Source organism: Protomyctophum parallelum (assembly GCF_964188405.1).
Source record: "Protomyctophum parallelum genome assembly, chromosome: 3".
NCBI classification, from domain to species: Eukaryota; Metazoa; Chordata; class Actinopteri; order Myctophiformes; family Myctophidae; genus Protomyctophum; species Protomyctophum parallelum.
In genome coordinates, this window is record NC_139698.1 from 10,459,916 (window position 1) to 10,478,446 (window position 18,531).

The 18,531-nt window shown below is 42.5% G+C and overlaps 2 protein-coding genes across 4 annotated transcripts in view; one reads left to right on the plus strand and one right to left on the minus strand.

Moving 5' to 3' along the window:
• The window catches only part of usp45 (ubiquitin specific peptidase 45), a 47,820-nt gene extending 36,153 nt beyond the window's left edge, over window positions 1–11,667 (minus strand). The window contains exons 1-5 of one of the 2 annotated variants that reach the window (XM_083761127.1): window positions 11,376–11,667; window positions 9,271–9,373; window positions 6,271–6,440; window positions 4,745–4,845; window positions 3,174–3,274 (exon numbers count right to left, since the gene is read on the minus strand). In XM_083761127.1, the coding sequence (XP_083617253.1) occupies window positions 3,174–3,274; window positions 4,745–4,845; window positions 6,271–6,440; window positions 9,271–9,373 (475 nt within the window). In that variant the 5' untranslated portion in view covers window positions 11,376–11,667. Of the gene's footprint in view, window positions 1–3,173; window positions 3,275–4,744; window positions 4,846–6,270; window positions 6,441–9,270; window positions 9,380–11,375 lie in introns of both variants that reach the window. The other variant, XM_083761126.1, reaches the window with a different exon arrangement.
• Window positions 11,668–11,852: 185 nt separating this feature from the next.
• Window positions 11,853–18,068, plus strand: tstd3 (thiosulfate sulfurtransferase like domain containing 3). Of its 2 annotated transcripts, XR_014568999.1 has the most exons (5): window positions 11,853–12,356; window positions 13,138–13,323; window positions 14,941–15,100; window positions 17,349–17,784; window positions 17,820–18,068. XR_014568999.1 is itself a non-coding variant. In XM_083760493.1 (4 exons), exons 1-4 carry the CDS (start codon window positions 12,200–12,202, stop codon window positions 17,404–17,406), a joined length of 561 nt encoding a protein of 186 aa, XP_083616619.1. In that variant the 5' UTR covers window positions 11,853–12,199; the 3' UTR covers window positions 17,407–18,068. The 2 variants fall into 2 exon arrangements, 1 of the variants encoding a protein (XP_083616619.1); XM_083760493.1 differs by having other exon boundaries at window positions 17,349–18,068.
• Window positions 18,069–18,531: the final 463 nt, after the last annotated feature.

An 18,531-nucleotide genomic window follows, 5' to 3' on the forward strand; every position in this document is an offset into this window, starting at 1 on the left:
GGAGACCTGTGCCGATTGGCACTTTGTCTAGTTTGTATCTCTTTTCTGACTACTGAATAAACAAACTAGAAAACGTGATCTTCGAAGGACAGGTCAGGTATAGGTTATTGTGGCCCAGAAATGTTCAGAATTCAGTCATGTGTTCATGGTTTGCAAAAAATGTAGCTGCAAGCCTATAGAGACTATAGAGCTCTATATGCTGAGAGAGTGAGTGAGTGAGTGCTTGTGTCCAGTGAAAAGGTGTACACTACAGCTGTTGGACTCCCTGTCCCTCGACTTATCAAGGACCCTGGATCCCACAAGTACAGCACACACAGGCGCAGAGGTGGCAGGACAGAGTGAGAAAGAGAGAGAGTATGCCAGAGAGAGAGAGAGAGAGAGATAGAGAGAGAGAGAGAGAGATAGAGAGAGCAACAGAGTAGTGGCTGGAGCCCACACAGCTGCACTCGTTCTTCAGGGAACCCAGCCGGGAAGCGTCGCTCAAGCGCCTAATTCCTCTAATATGTGCAGCCATGCGGCAGGTGGAGGGACGGGCGGGGGGCTGGAGTGCCATCCCCGCGTCTCTGCAGTCTGGCAATAGAGCGAACGAAGGGGGTACCAGTCTGACTTGGTCCGAGACCAGGCCCATGCTGGACACTGCCTACCGGGCAGGAGGAGAGGCTGAGCACAAGCAGAGAGGGGGGATGCAAAACGGACACATGGCGTAGAGCCCACCGACCAGATTACGGACCGGAGAGTCCCGTCATGCCAGCCCGAGGCAGAAGCATAGGGATGCAGGCACGGGTCGGACAGCAGGGGTCGGGGAGGGTGAACAAACAGGGTGAGGGGGGCATCTGTGGATATTCATATGGTTGAGTGGAGGGGGCTCAGATGGCCTGAGTAAGGTGTCAGGGAAATAGAACTGCAAAGAAAGTAAGCCATGAAATGGTAATGGCTGTGTGTGAGAGTTGAAGTACTGGACATTCTCTATTAATTCCCAAAACCTCTGCACCTCAGTTCCTGATATTTGTACAGGCAACCGCTAAATGTCTGTGTTGAGCCAATCATAGTGTCTTTATACAACAGGGAAGCCATTTTGCTATTAAAGTTACAACTTGCTTTTCATTTAAAAAACATCAAGTTGGCCCAGGCCGTAGCGTAACGGTCTGGGCACCGGACTGGTGATCCAGTCGCGGTGTGCCGCGGGTTCGACTCCCGAACCCGACACGGCCTTTACCGCATGTCATCCCCCCATCTCTCTCCCGTTTCCTGTCAGCCTACTATCTGTCCCTTAAAAAATCAATAAAAGGCGTAAGCCGCAAAAAAAAAAAAAAAAAAAAAAAAAAAACATCAAGTTTTGGGAAAAGTGGAATCTCTTCTCTCAGCCTAGCGATATTGCAATAGGATTTCATTGAATGTTTTTTGTAATATGAAAAATGCAGCCTTTTTTTCTTTTACTTTTTGTCTTTTCTTTTTCTTTCCGTAAAGTCTTGTCAGTTGTGTTTTTCTTGTCTGTTCTTCCTTCAATAAAAATTAAGTGAAAAAAAACAAAAAAACATCAAGTTTCAGACAGCACTGTGTGGACAGATATATGAAAGCCTTTAGAATTTTTTAAATATGGAAAATTACTTTGTAAGGAGGAGGAGCTTGCATTTGCATTGTATATAAAATGTGACATTTTTCCAACAGAAGACATTTTAGCTTGAATCTTTCTCAGCACCGCCACAGTGGTTGTGCATTATTTTACAGTATATCCATCCAACTTATACAGCAGGATCACTTGGAACAAACAACAATCTGCTTACTTAACACATTTTGGACTGAGGCCGATTCTAAACAAGGTTTTCTGAAAAACGTTTTAAAATGTTTGAATACTGTACATACTGTACAGAACCCCAAGAGGGGTTCCCGTCCAGAAGACTTATAGAACACCAAAAGGGGTTCTCGCCCAGAATGGGTTAATGGAATGCATTCTCTCTCAGATAAAATTGTTACTGACTGGCGCATTTGAAACTTGTCTCAACTGTCTCTTTTGGTGTTAGCATTATGTTATGCTTTAGCTTAGCTATTGAAAAATAGCAGATCTACAAGCTCATAGCGTGCCACCGAGTGGTGCGCTACGAGCTTGTAGGTCTGCTATTTTAGAAAACTGTCAGGATGTAGAAGACATTTTTTTAATCTGATCTCAGGTCAAAATGGGTTAAAAGGTGTGGGTGTTGCGTGTGTGTGTGGGGGGGGGGGGGTATATGTCAGTTGCCACCAGGGGGGGTAGGTGAGCTGCTGGAATAGCACCTTCTCTGTTTCCTTAGTCATTTAACCTGTTCTCCATCGCCTTCGCTTCCTCTCAACACTTTGTATTAGCTTTTAGCTTAAGTAAGTGGTCACTGACTGGGAGGGGAATTTAATTGGAACACAGTGGTGTGTGTGGTCACTCTGCCTGGGCCACTACAATATTATGAAGTTTCACTCCCTCTGAACACAAGAGCTCTTTCTAATCCATTTCAGCTCAGAAATGTTCCAGTTCAACAGTGATGTGCATTGCTCATTTCAATACAAGATAGGCAACTCATTTACATCTCCCAAAGTTCCATACTGGTCTGGGTCAATTTTCCATCAGGTATGGAACAGCTATATTGAGATCTCGTCACTGTCTACTTCACTAAATCATATTAAATACAGGCTTAGAACCCATTTGATGAATACAATTTAACTATTAAGATTTAACTCTTGCACATACACCCTTTGACCTTTTTTCTCATTCATGCCATGTATCCATGTTGTATTTATGTTTGGAAAATAATGTATATGTTACAGTATTGTTTTCGTCGACTAAAACAAAAGACAAAAAATGTTCGTCGACTACCTTTTTTCACTAACGAAAACTAAATAAAAAACTAAGACTAAATGTACTGACAATTTCTTCAACAAATAAAAACTAGACTGAAATGTTAGGAAGGGACTAGTGGACAAGAGATCCAGTAGGGCTATAAGTCATTTTACAATTGGTTGCATGCTGAAAACTATTCAAGAGACAATGACTAAAACTAAAATCTAAATTTGCTGCCAAAAACAACACCAGATCTAGCCTTTCCCTGGTGTACACAGTTAGACCAGGGAAAGAAAAGGGACAAAAAGCTCATTTTCAACAGATGCAGATGAGCCAAGGCCTTGAGGTCCACAACCAAACAAATTACCTGATGCTGCCTTGACCGAGTGCTTTTGTAGAAAGTCCAGGGTCTGGGCCAAAGCCTTCTTGTTACAGTGAGTGGAGAGCTCTTCATTACATTCAAAACACCTGTTAAAAAGACAGAAGGTCACCAAAATGACTAAAAACTGATGGAACAACATTATTAAATGATGACAAATAATTCGAATAGCAGAGCATTTACCAAACACTTCCCTGAGGACACAGTCACAAAGCTCTTTTATTTATTTTTTAAGGCAAATTCTACCATTGCATTTCAGTGGGAATGGAGTGGTTTGCTTCCATTTGTGAATTGTTTTCTGCACACACACAAAAAAGAAACACTTTGAAATGCATAGGCAGAATCCACCCTCATAGGTAGAATAAAGGTGTGGTGTGACTGCGCCCTAAAACTATTGTCAGAAACATATTCACACAGTATGCACAGCTGAGTGTGACTGTCTAGTCTGCCCACTCTAATGCCCAAACCGCACCAATGTTTCGCCACACAACTCCTTGTAACATGCAACCATTATCCCCAATGGCAGGTGCAAGGAGTTGCATTGGTGTGGTTGACTTTAAAACGGTTTCGTGCAAGGAGTTACAAACTGGTGTGGTTTGGACTAAATGCCTGGTTTATACATAATTCTACCACAGGTCGTTTCGAGGAAGCAATCCGATTGGTTGAAACAGCCTTATAGCCGTGGGTTAAACTAGCACCATTCACCACCTAATCAAAACAAATAATTCAGCTGCTCTGTTCTCCCAGAGCGCTAGCAAACTCGGTGGCTAGGCTAGCTAGTTTCTTGGGACATTTGCGGTCGTAGTGACTACATCTGTCATTAAAAATATACAGTATATTCTTTCAGCGATTTTCTTAGTTTTAAGGGTAACTGTTGTAGAATTGCAATATTACACTCGAGGGTGTGGTTTAACGGGATTATTGCCACTTCAGTGATGCTTGCTGAACTGAACTTTGTCTCGTTCCTGACCGCATCCCTGTCGTGGCAATAATCACGTTAACCCACACCCTCTCGTGTAATATTGCTTAATTAACAGGTTCCGTCTATCTGACGTGTCCACACGTCGTAGGGAATCCAACCGACGGGTTGCAATGACGTGTGTACACATCCTAGCGCATCTTCAAAGATATCAGACGAGAGAATAATATTCTGAGTTTTTTTCCTTTTTTATGTGGGACTGTAAAGTAAAAGCGGCCATGTTTTCCCGGCACCCCAGAGCTCCTATTTTGAAGGAATCCCGGGACTGATTGTGTTAAGTAATTATTAAGATGCCACTATGCGCAACAATTGTTACCACTAGATTTCCATCACTGACAATTAAATCACATACATGATTTTATTTTATTTTATTTCTAATATATTTTTATCCCACGATTTTGTAACCCATTTTTCACCCCTGTGTGAATCATCTAATGTGATCCTGAGCTCTACACACCCTCCACCAACCTAGTCCCCATATATTAACATGTACACGGGAGCATTTACAATGTCTACAGAGCTTGGTTTTCCATTACAGATCTGAAGAAGGGTACCATTACAAACATCTAAGGCTTCTCACCAGGCCTTCCAGGTGTTGAGGCTGATAGTGATGCAGTGAGACTCTTGATGGAGAGCTTGGTGATGCTTGGCGGAGTGCTGGATCTCTGACTGGTTACAGCCCTGTAGAAGGAACACAGCATGGACTTTAAAACAAAAACACTACTCTGGAGACAAATTGAGTTACTGTATATCTAGAGCAATTCAATGCAGGCGTAGTCTTGCGTAGCCAGACAACTAGCCCAATACACACTGTCTGTGAAGCGGGTGCGCAGCGACGCGACACAGTATTGCCGCACGTCATAGCCGCACAGCAACACCGACAGGACGCGGCGCGCTACCGCACCTGGAAAATAGAACATAAGCGTATCGGAGCGCCATGGGGAGGCGTGAACGCGCGACATCGCGCGTCTGACACTGCCGGTGTGGGACAGGTACATTGAAAATAACGGAGGCGGCTGTTTTGACGCGAGGCGTTCACAGACTGTGTGTGTTGGGCTTTACACAATCTCCGAATGCTATATAGAGTCTAGAACTACACCTCTCAAAATCCGTTCATTGTTTTATTTCCTTTTGTGCTAAGCAACAAGCTATATATTCTTAGATGATTTCTATTTATATTAGGATAGATTTGCGCGACTGTAATCATGAAACAGTAGTGGGGAGGAGGCTCCACTTCCGCTTTATATTTTACTCATGATAGAGCTTCCGTTGCTCCAGACTGTATGACAGAAGCATTTGGAAATTGCGAGAGGCAACAAACAGTCTGGCAACATGAGACTAGTGTGAGCGCACAAGCCAACCATCTCAGTATTAAGAGAGCCTACAAGGCCAACAATGTTCAGATAAAATTAAGCATTAATCAGTCTTTCTGAAAATGTTTTCCACTGCATAGATTTCGTGGCTGCATTCTAGCGAACTTCAAAATCAGTTATTTTCAGCAAGCAACATTGTACTACAGCATATAAAAAATACTTTATATAGTTACACACCAACAATCAGCCAATTGCTGATCTTAAAGGACCACTTCACCACTTTTCAACCTATGTTCATATAATTGGTCCTCACTAATAATCATGATAAAATGCCACCATTTCTTTCTACTCTGTCTGTGTCTCATAGGAGGGCTGTGGGCAGTTCAGAAACCCGTCCACCAGTGACATCATCGATGGGGAATCCAAGCTAATAGAAACTGCAGGCTTTCTAGTACTGAAAAGTTGCAATGCAAAAATGGAAGCCATCGTTCTCACGTTAATAAAAATCAAAACATGCCTAACGATGATGTCACTGGTGGACAGGATTCTAAACTGCCCACAGCCCTCCTATGAAACACAGACTGAGTAGAAATAAATTGTGGCATTTTATCATGATTATTAGTGAGGACCAATTATATGAAGATAGGTTGAAAAGTGGTGAAGTGGTCCTTTAAAACTCAACCCACAACACGTGAACAATGTGATGCGTTGTGAGCTTTTCACAACTATTTTCGGTCCGTGACATTGGTATGCATATATAATATAAAAGTCAAGCTTCAGGCTAAACTCTGACCTGGAATCCACACTTGAGACAAACGAGGATGTCGTGGGAGCTGGCTGCGTCTCCGTCGATGAGGACCCGGTCTCTCAGACACTCGGCGCACACCGACCACAGACTGGAGATCACAGACTTCTTCACTGACCCCAGGTCCACCGCCTTGCTCACATGTTGGCATGTCAACCCTGCAAAACAAGCCAAATACACGTCACACACACACACAGTGTAAAACTCAGTAATTTTTTTTATTTTCTAACAATCGCAGTTCAGAATCTCTGAATAAACGAAATAATTTGCTTAACCCATTCTGACCTGAGATCAGATTCATACGAGGTTTCCGCCGGACACACACTGGTCTGATGAACCCATTCTGACCTGAGATCAGATTCTAAAAATGTCAGTCGCTCTTCGATTTTTCAAAAATAGCAGACCTACAAGCTCGTATCGCGCCACTCGGTGGCGCGATATGAGCTTGTAGATCTGCTATTTTTCAATAGCTAAAGCATAACATGATGCCGACACCAAAATGGGTGCCCGGTCAGAATGGGTTATGGGCAACCATGCAGCATCTCAAAACAGCATGGGACTCACTCATCCTGTATCAAAATTGCCTTGTTGTGGGTGGAACCGTGGGCATCAAAAATGTAAGATGCTCAATTGCTATACTGTAGGGAGAATATTATTTAGTTTTTCTTACATTTTTATCTGACAATTTTGCAACCCATTTTTTCACCCAGTGTCAATTATCTTATGTAAATCCTGGGTGCTAGGCTTCCTCTGCCAACCTGGGGGGGCAGCGGACTGACCTCATGCTTACTTCTATGCATGAAGAGTCCAAGCTGCTTCTTTTCACCCGACAGAGGGGGACGTAGCACGTGGAAGGAACACATTATTCCGACCAGTTCCTTTCCCCTCCATCAGGCGCCCCGGCTGGCCAGGGGGAGCTAGTTTAGAGACCAGGATTACTGCATGTTTTTTGTGAGGGTACCTACCCTAGGGAACATGCAAACTCCACACAGAAAGGCCATTTCACCAACCCCGCCTCAGGTATGGGCACTGATGACGCGGAGGATGGAACAGCGTCCCCAGCGGGAATCGAACCCAGGACCTTCTAGCTGTGAGGCAACAGCACTACCGACTGTGCCACCGTGCCCCCTAGGGAGAATATTCTGTCTGGCAGACTGTTCACAATCATTTCCTTCATAATCGTCTTAACCATTTCCATGTTAAAAATGTTCATATATTTTCAAGGGTATATATATTTTTTCAAGTGTGTGCTCCAGCGAGCAGCACACACTATTTAGGTAGTTCTCTACCGTTTAAATTAATAATTTTTCTTTATTCTTCTACATTCTGCCACTTTTTCTGGAATCTAAGTACTTCCACATACTTTGTGCTAGAAATCTAGTTCAAACTTCAATATGTTCAGCTTTATGCAGTTATTTATGCTCGTATTTCTCACATCTACAGTATAGTATGTTGCTCCAACTATCCAACCAATATGTCCCTGAGTTGTAGTGCCAGGACATAGGGCGCGTTCGGAAATGCGCCCTGAACGCACTGGTGTGCTCTCTTGTCGTTCGTTTATTCAGTGCACTCAGTGCGTTGTCGTTCGAAAATCCAGTGCGCTGCACACCGGGTGTGCCGAGTGCACGCACTGAGCGACCCTACCCTGAAGCTGGGGTTGTCCGGTGTGATTCGTGTGAATGCGTCACAGCTGTGGTCGTTCGGAAATAAGGCACACTGAACGCACTCTGTGACGTCACCGCCCACCACACTCAACAAACTGACCACATTCCCGGTGCACGTTTCCGAACGCGCCCTTAGTCAGAGTACCCATCTGTCTGTGTCTCTTTTATGCCCATATATGGACCCTGATGTCATTAGTATATGCCCATACCCTTTTTGAGGGGCTCCTATGCCCAGCTTTGTGTGTCTGTGTGTATAGCCCATAGCGATGATTTTATTGGCTGAGGGCTTAAAAAGTGAAGCGAGCACACCGGGTTTCTGCAGGAGCTGCTTTTCTAGTTAATAGAGGGTATGCACGTGACATCATCATCATACGCGGACGTTGTGCAGGAACAACTACTAAGTTGCAAAAAACGACTTTCTGGCCTTGACAAACCATACATCCAAACAGAAAAGTCCTATCTGATCGCATTAAACGACGTTAAACAACATTAAACTCACTTAGCCAAGTCACTTTGCCACTCGATTTCCCATTCACTTTATGCATGCGCATACCCTCTATACTTTTGTTTACAAAGCCTAAAAGCCAAATAAAAATGAAAGTTCCAATAATGTTCAACGACAGACACAACTAAAAAGGTTAATCACAATTATTTGAGTGGCAATTATTTGTGAAGTAAAATTTCATAATCGTGACAACTCTGTGTGTGGACTACCGAGGCCAGGGAGTGTGGGGCCATGAAATCGGTGGATCGGCGGTTGACCAGACGACAGGGTAAAGAAAACTAGAAGTTCAGGTCTCTTCTTATCAAAAACAGATAACAGGCTCTCTAATGGAACATGTTACATTTACTTTGAGTGGAAAACGACAAGGTTAAGTCGCTTCAGCCACAGGCTGCCCTTTATCTGGACATGAGTCACATCAAGGTGAAAAGACAAAACAGAAAAGCTCCAGAGAACATGGGAAGACAAACCAAAACATCCAATCCATTTTGACTGGATCATTACATTATTCTATAAACTACCACTCACAGCCCCTGAATGTCATTTTCCCGATCAGATATTTATATTTTTAGAGAACACTTAGGCCATAATAATAGTACAATATCAAATAACCACAGACAATATCCAGTCTAATATCATGATATGGATATAAATTATATTGATACTAGGGATGTCCCGATCACATTTGTTTGCTCCCCGATCCGATTCCGATCATTTGAAAATGACATGACACACGATCGGCCCTGGTTTCCAATCGTCCCAGACAGTCCCTACTTGGTAGTGGACCGGTACGATATTTTATCTCCGTCATCAGTAGCTTACCGCTGACTTCATCCGATGACTCCTCATCTCGAGGTTTCCTCGGCTTGTTAGACCGCTTGGTCATGTCGGCGGCTTTCAAGGAGAAGGGGTCCTTTAGTCGCATCTGGAGCTGGGCAAAGTGCAGGCCAGGTGAGGATTAATCAATTTTAACGATTTTTCAAAAATAGCAGACCTACAAGCTCATAGCGTGCCACTCGGTGGTGCGCTATGAGCTTGTAGATCTGCTATTTTTCAATAGCTAAAGCATAACATAATGCCAACACCAAAAGGGGTTCCCGCCGAGAATGGGTTAATTTCATTCATTATCAACACAGATCAACGTGATGAAGCATGGGCGGTACTAGATCATATGTGTATGTCTTACTGCAGTGGTTCTCAAAGTGGGTTCTGGGGACCCCAAGAGGTCCTCCTTGGAGAGGTTCCAAGGGGGTCCTAAGCAAAATGTTGTAAACCTAAACCAACGTTCAGCCTATATATACATATGTATATACACATATGTATACATATGTATATATAGGCTATTTGAAAATAGCTTAAAAAAAGTTACCTTGTAATTGTTTTTAAACTTTTCGTTTATCATTTATGGAAGTCCTTCCCAGGCAGGCCTGCCAACATCAAACTGTGAGAATCAAGGTTTATTTGTAATGTTGATGTAATTTTCTGTGTTCTGGTGGATTTTATCTGGGAGGAGATGTGGTTGTAAAATCAAGGAAACTCCTGCTGAACCAAGGTTTTATTTGGGGATCCTTTGAGATCAGAATCGATTAAATAAAAATACTACTATACCTACGATATCTACAAGAGTCTAAATCTTAGGCTACACTAGCCCCTTTCGGGACCCTACGTAAAACTTTTTTGATATTTTGTTGAGTTTCACGTTGGGTCCCTGCTCGCTACTGTATTTTCGTATGGAAATTCCTAAATGCGGATGTGGAGATTCTCTCTAAAATAGGCCCCGCGGCATGTGACGCCATTATTTTCCTTGAGTTATTCTGAATTCGGTAACTTTAAGTAGCTATACATCCCGGTGCGAATATCTCCTGTGGCGCGGAAGCCGTTAAGTATTTTTAATCTTTGTTTGACCGATTTGGTCGCTTTATTTCTTCTTGTTTGTTTACCGTTTATTGTACCGCCTCCCGGTGTGCGGTTGGCTTGTGAGGCTACGTCCCTGCCTCTGATCTGCTGTGTCATAGCTATAGCGCCACTAGCTAGCCAGATAGGCGGTACAATGAGGTGTCAATAAACAAGAAGAATCCAAGCTTCCAAATCGGGCAAACATATATTAAAAATACTTAACGGCTTCCGCGCCACAGGAGATATTCGCAAAGGTATGTATGTGTACTTATACTTTACATATTCAGAAAGCCTCATACTGAAGAATATCGTCAAACAGCGCGGGGAGGCGTTTTAACATGTAAACATGAGCCAGTAAATGTTTTAATCAGGTGGCATGGACGACGAGGAACAGGACCCAATGCACTGGGTCGAACAAATGTCAGAAACTTCAGTAGCATTTGGGTTCTGCTTGGAGGGCTAAGGCTACACCAGGTCCAGGTGTCAACTGTCAACATAGGAGGTCCAGGTTACCAGCTGTTAGTCTCATGATCACACACATGCAATCCTCATTCCTCAGTGATGGGTTGTGTAAATGTGTGTACAAGTACAAATGTAACTTAATGGACACTACATTTGTACACTATCAGGTGTTTAAAAAAAAAATACATAGCATCAGGTGACAGGTGTTACCACGTAGAGTAGTAACCTTCGACCAATACAAGGCTAACAGAGAGGTCTTTGGCCGATTCTTCAGACAGATGTCACAGATCAGTCAATCGGCATTAAAATACATTGGCCCAAGGCTAACACAGGGTAGTGTGTCCAGGCTATAGTCCACCTATAGGTGTTTAGTAATCAGATATATAAGGAGAGGAGACCTGATGGGAGGCTCAGTCAATGTAGATAAGCAGCAAAAAGGCCTCTTTGGCTCATCATGCTTTATCATCAAAAACTACTCAACAAAAAAGCAACGAACCTGTATAAGACGTTTTTTTACTAAACACGTACCCAATAATAACAACAACACATCTCAAAAAGTAAACTCTCACCTCGTTCGTTGTGTTCCCCTGGTTATTATTTTATCAGCCAATGTGAGCCAACAGTTGGAACACTTCCTAACTAGCCACCAAGCTAGCTATATAGTTTAGTTTAGTATCCCAGAAAGCAGAGGTGTAGAAGAGTAGAGACAGATACAGAGGGTTTAATTGGGTCAATCGCAGCGTTGTAACTCCGGTCTGTTGACGAGGTGCATGCAGTACTACAAACTGCGACACAGCGACGATCAGAAAGCAAATCGATCATCAGGAGTTTAGCCTGTCAGGAATCAGGATAGCATCATAAGAATCGATAGCATTTGGTAGAGAGGGAGGGGGGGGGCACCAAGACCAAGAGTCACATGGTCAACTCACCACCGTCAACACGTGACGCAATAACGGTGGCTCAGAGGGGACAAGCCGTGCCCTTTGATTTAAACAGCCTAATATCGATTTGAAGATTTAAAGGGGGGTCCGTCGCTCGCAGCGCACACCGCACAGCGGTCCCGTTTGAGGAGCACGATCATACCGTGGGGATCCATCTTTAATATTATGATGTCGGTCCTAAACGGTTTTGTTACGCATATGCTGCGTTTCGAATTGCCTTAAACGGTGTGTCCTTGACCGTGACCCGTATTTTTTTTTTTTTTACGTAAAGCACGCGTCGCGCATGTCAGTGTCAGTGCCAAACTGAAGAGCAACATTGCAAGCTCCTGTTCCACCATAACAGTCGGTCGGTGTGTGTATTGTGTGTACACACAGGCAGGGATCTCTCATCTGGCATACGAAATCCGTGTAGTAATAGGTGTAGAAAGAAAGTTGTCTATCTATCTATCTCCATGGCTCTCAGAAGGTGCCTGCGGGTTACGACGGGTGTCATTCCTCGGCTGATCTTGAACCCAGTTCGTTGTGGTGCGTGTTGTGCCTCGGGACGATCACCACTGACCACCACCACGGTGTCCAGTCTGCTCAGCAACACGCACGCTCGTTGTTCATGTAAGTAAAGTAAAGTAGCCCCATATGTGGAGGAGAGGGCACATATGGGGCTAGTAAGTAAAGTAGTGATTAAACGGCAGAAGTCGTAAATTACTTTAATGTGTGTGTGTGTGTGTGTCAATTAAGGCGTTGCCTAGATGGTATTCTATTGTGAGTAAGCAGCGAGGGCTGGGATGGTATTGTGTGATGATGAGACTATAGATATTTGCATTGCGACGGTATTTCTTTGCATTGCATTCCTGTTGTTCTGTTATTTGCTGTCAGTGCATGTTGGACTAAAACAATGGCGTAACGCTATCCGACACTCGCGAACCGCCAGTACTCAACAAACCCCAGAGTCAAAAAAGTATAAATAGGCCTACTGGTGGACAAATACACTACAGTGAAGCCTTGCTCTATCATATAATTGTGGAAATAGCAGATCTAAAATCTCACAAAATGCCCTGCAATGTGACGCGTTGTGTGGGCATGTTGATGTAGATCTGCTATTTTCACTATTATTTGTAATAGGACAAGGCTCACGTGGATAATTCATATATAGGCCTACTCTTTTTCTTCCTAGAAATGTAGTGTAGTAAAAAAAAATTACTTCAGTACATTACTCAGTACCAATGGTTATACTGATACTAATCAAAATTATTTGAATGCATGCACCAACAGTCATAATAATATGGAGTTGATTTTGTCCATAATATCGCCCAGGTCTAGGGAAAAAAAGAATAGCATCATTCTCAATCCTCACATGGAATCTGTTTATTTGCATCCTTTGTTTACATTATAGATGCACTGACCTCAAAGACAGAATTGTTGCTACGGTGTTACAGCTCGTCGTCAGGAAACGCAGAAGACGTGAGCTATGACCAACTGAAGCAGATCCTGGCTGGACACAAGGCAGTGGTCTGCGATGTGCGGGAGCCCTGGGAGCTGCGAGAGTATGGAAGCATCCCGGGGTCCATCAACGTACCCTGTGAGTTCCTCATCTATTGCAGTGGTTCTCAAACAGTGGGTCGGAACTCGGAACTCCCAGAATGGCCCCCAAATGTTTTCTCACCCGACTGTGAATAAACCACCAATATAAAGTATACGTCTATATAGGGTATCTGGCTGCACATTTCTAAAATTATTATTTAAGGACTTTCAAGACCTTTTTAAGTACCTCTAAAATGAAAAATAAACAAACCATACTCAAATTGTCAAACATTGGACAAATTGTCAAATATCACCTAAAAAAGAGGCAACTTGTAGATCGAACCACTGCTCTATAGCCTCTATTAGTCTATTGCAGGGGTCCTCAACTAGAAATGATGAAGGTCCACAATTTATTTTTGAATAAGACCGAGGTCCGGTCCCATGCGGCGTCCTTCGGAGAGCGGGGCTCTATGCCCGTTTAGTATGGTCAAGCCAAGCTTATACAAATCAGATCCCCTTCCACCCAACCAATAATGGGGTGCAGAGTGCAGGCCCGGAGTGGAACTCCAAATCAGGCCGGGAGTTATACGCCCTGGCAGGCCACACTGCGCGCGCTCATAGCGCGCGCCAGAATTTTGGAGGCCCTTGGGGGACATTTTGGGGGCCTTTGCAGCAATTTCACATGAGAAATGTACCATCTGATGTTATTTATATTATTAACTTAAATTGTTTGTTTTTTTGGGTGGTCCGCAAAGAGGTGGTCCGCGGTCCGGTCGCGGACTGCGGTCCGCCAGTTGAGTACCCCTGGTCTATTGTATGTTTAATCAAATTAACACTGAGGATTTTATGGTGTATCAAAGGTGAAGCCGTGAAGGTGTAATTATCATATTGCATTTTTGAACATTTCATAACAAGACCCATGTGACATAATGTTGCTGATAAGTCTTGTCAGATGATTCCACTGTACTACTACTGTAAGACCATAAATACCAGCTTAGTGCAATCCTATAGGAGGAGAGCACATGTTTACAACACAAATATAAGTGTGCTAGTCAAGTTACTAAGACAACTAGTTCACTTCATGGTTTGTCAAGGCACACCATTTGTCCAGGTGTACCGTGGGGTTTTGTGACAACCACACATTATTGCAATATACTGTATACCAATTACCAATTGTTATGAATTCTTCAATTTACTGCAGTAATTTAGCTCTCATTTCACACTATCCAAAGGCAAATTCTATAACTTAAAAAATATATATACCTACGAACTGGCATACTGTATATTTGAACCACTGTTATAGGGGAACATTTTAAATCTAATTATATTTTATAATTTAAAATAGCAGATTTATGGCCTGGGCCGTGGCTCAGCGGTCCAGGCACCTTGGCTGGTAATCCAGTCTGGCAGTGTGCCTCGGGTTCGACTCCCGATCCCAACGGCCTTTACTGCATGTCACTCCCCCATCTCTCTCCCCATTTCCTGTCAGCCTACTGTCTGTCCCTATATAAAAGAAATAGCAGATATACTAGATCACAGCGTTTGGAGCATGTATATTGTATTGGAGCTTGTGTGTCTTGAGATTTTGACTTGCCTATCAGTGTGCCTTTGGCACAAAAGGTTTGAGGACCACTGTGTTGGACTATTAGCTAAATGTGCTCCTTTGACTTTGCAGTGGGACAGGTAGACCATGCCTTCCAACTGGATCCAGATGAGTTCAAGGAGAAGTATGGTGGAGATATGCCCCAGCATATGGATAACATTGTCTTCAGCTGCCTGGCTGGGATTAGGAGCAAGAAAGCCCTCGACATGGCCACCTCACTGGGATATAAAGCGTGAGAATGACTTGCTACACAGTTCTCTCAGACAACTGTCCACCAAAATAATCAGAAACTATACCAGAATGTTGTAATTGCCTAAAGCCTGACATAAATTGAACCACGGTGTTCTTTTTTGTTAAGCCTTCTGCGCAGCTACTTAAGAGTAAAAGTATTGGCCCAGGCCGTAGCGTAACGGTCTGGGCACCGGACTGGTGATCCAGTCGCGGTGTGCCGCGGGTTCGACTCCCGAACCCGACACGGCCTTTACCGCATGTCATCCCCCCATCTCTCTCCCGTTTCCTGTCAGCCTACTGTCTGTCCCTTTAAAAATCAATAAAAGGCGTAAGCCGCAAAAAAATATCTTAAAAAAAAAAAAAAGAGTAAAAGTATTTTGTTCTGGTTACTCACAAGTCGTCACGACTTTGTAGCAACATTAATAATAATAGTAAACATGGGGAATAGATGGTTATGGTTATGTGGTTATGGTGCATACCACATAGGCTTTGATGCCTGACTATGTCCTGGGTTCGATTCCCAACCACAGCGGCAAATTTGTTGCATGTCACCCCCGACTCTCCCCACATCTAAATAAAGGAGAAAAGACCCAAAGAAAAAATCACACCTGTGTGAAGTGAGGGGCGCTTTACCAACCCTTATCATCTTACATCATCGCGATAACATAACATCATATGCCGATTTGCTCAGTGACAGACAAAACAAACATTAAACTCTGTCCATTGTCAATGGCGTTTTTAATGTTTGTCTAGACAAGACAAACATTAAATCTGTGTATATATATCACGAATAAAGAATAATCTAGAATTAATAGTTTGACCATTGTCCTAGGTCTTGACTTTCTTGATGGTGCTTTGCAGTTTGCACAAAGTCCTTACTTCTAATTGTAGGTTATAACAATCTTATCTGTGTGCATGTAAAGTTAAGTGACCTGTGCCAGCGCCCATGGCATTACTCTGTACACGTGTTTAGAAGAGATTACATTTATCTGGTGATAACAGAACGGGATACCAACAAACACAACAATATGCACTTTGGTACTTTGTTGTCTTGACATCTTTTTGGCTGGATTCTCACTTTTCGATATATTACCTCTATGGATAATTTTGGCAAGCTGATGAATAGCTGGCACTGGTTTGATGTTAGAATACTTAAAGAGCCATTTGAGCTGTTTCTTATTTGCCAATTTGATGTCAATGCATTGTCAATCAAGACCAAGGTTTGATTGAGAAATGATAATTTTATTTTACAGTATGCAGACTGGGTACATTTCAAACAAAAGCCAATACAAAAACTGTTACTTTGTGGTTGTGGTTTCCCTGATATTTATGGAAGGTCTGTAATCAAGCACAGCTGTTGCTGATAGGAGACAAACAGACAGAGCTGTTGATTCTCTACTTTGATTGTTGATTTATTTATTTTATTATCTATGTATGAGAACTTAAGTATAGGACTTTGAACAGTTAATAGATATCTATGTTGAACTGAGAGACCATTCTGGACATCAGTCTTTTAAAGCACACGTCACTCTAAACTTCATCCTCGACTGTAGCACCCAGTTATTACATATCTATGTTGAACTCAGAGACCATTCTGCACATCAGTCTTTTAAAGCACACGTCTAAACTTCACCCTCGACTGTAGCACTGTCCTAAAGTATAGGACTAGCACTACAATAGGTAATATCTTTACTACAGTATCTAGTACCTACAGTAGCTTGTCAATGTCATAAGAGAGCTGCAGTACACACTGTATTCAAAGTATCAGGGTAGAAATAGTTTAACTTTTTTATGTTTTAACCATGTTTTAAACTCCCATATGTCATTGACTGGAGTCCCCCAGGATTTTTCTTTTTTCTTTTAAGATTAGTTTTTGGTCTTTTGTGCCTTATTTATATATATATTATATATTTATATATACTGCCAGGAAATGGGGAGAGAGATGGAAGTGACATGCAGCAAAGGTCGTCAGGATCGGGATTCCCCAAACCCATGACACACTGTCGGGCTCCATTGCAGCCTAGGTGCCCGGACAGCTACCTGCTTTTTTAATCTACGGAATTCTACACCATAGCTCTGTGCCGAAAATAGCCCACGCAAGTGTGTTGCAGGAACATTTATACAAAATGAATGAACATGCTGATTTGCTTCGTGGTACCTTTGAACTGTTTTGTTTTGAATATCATGATGTATTGACCTGATATCAAGGTATTATCACTATATTCACAAACCGTCGTTCTTTCTTTTAGTGTGAAGCATTACCCTGGCGGATGGCAAGACTGGGCAAAAAACGAACAGCTGAACTGATGGAGGGACCGCTGAACTTGAAGTCCTCATCTTAATCAGTCTGGAATTTCTCTCAAAGGCTCTTATAAAAGGTTTTCAGATGGGCTGTGCACTTATTATATTATTATTATTATATAATACACGATTGTTAAGGCATAAATCTGCTGTGTGAATGACTGCCAAAGACTTTTAATACCCGCAGGGGTTTCCCCACAGCTCCGCGACAACCATTTGTTTGCTACCAGCTGCTATAACTGCTGCCATACTGTTACAGCCATTTACAACCACTGAACAGTGGGTTATCATAGGCACAACTAAGTATGCAAGGGTTCAGTTCTAGACCTTACTACTTGTATACCTAGACTGTATGCTTTGGGAGAGAATGTATATACACATACAGTACTATAGGACAAAATGTTAAGATTTAATTTCAGATTCTTAAGTGCATACAGATTTTCTATGCAAACGACTAATGAACTGTGATGCTCTAACATATCTTTTGATTTCCAGACTTTTCCTTGTAACAGAGTATTTATATACTGCAATTGCGATACTTTTACTAACAATTGTGAGTTATTTTTCCACCACTGCAAATTACCAAGAAAACAATACACATTTCAGGCTGATATATTGTAAATAATCATAGTTTGATTTGCATTTGTGCCTCAGTTAATATAGTTTTTGTCAACATAATCAAAATAAAGTTGGAAAACAAAATATTTTGATCTGATTTGTTTTGTTTTGAGGACTACACTACATACAGTTGACATACTTGACAGCTTGAAGGTGAGGGTTTTTTTTTCTTCATTTATTTTACAGCCACAAACATTTGATAGATTACAAGTTTTCTTTTTCACCTGTCTGAATGATACACAGGTCTTCCTCAGAATTCTGTTACATAAAAAGAGCTGATCGTACACCCCCCCACGCCCCTCTCTACAAGCTCGCAACATGTCACAATGAGACACATTGTGAGCTTGTAGATCGGCTAGGGTGTAATGTGGTTAAGATGGTGATGTCACTGGCAGCTAAATGAAGACACCCACCAAATATGTATCTGACAAAGGCTAGCATGATCTACCGTATTCAATTAACCATGTCCAATATCCACTGCCTCTCTACAAATTTGTCACTAGCCCTCCAGAG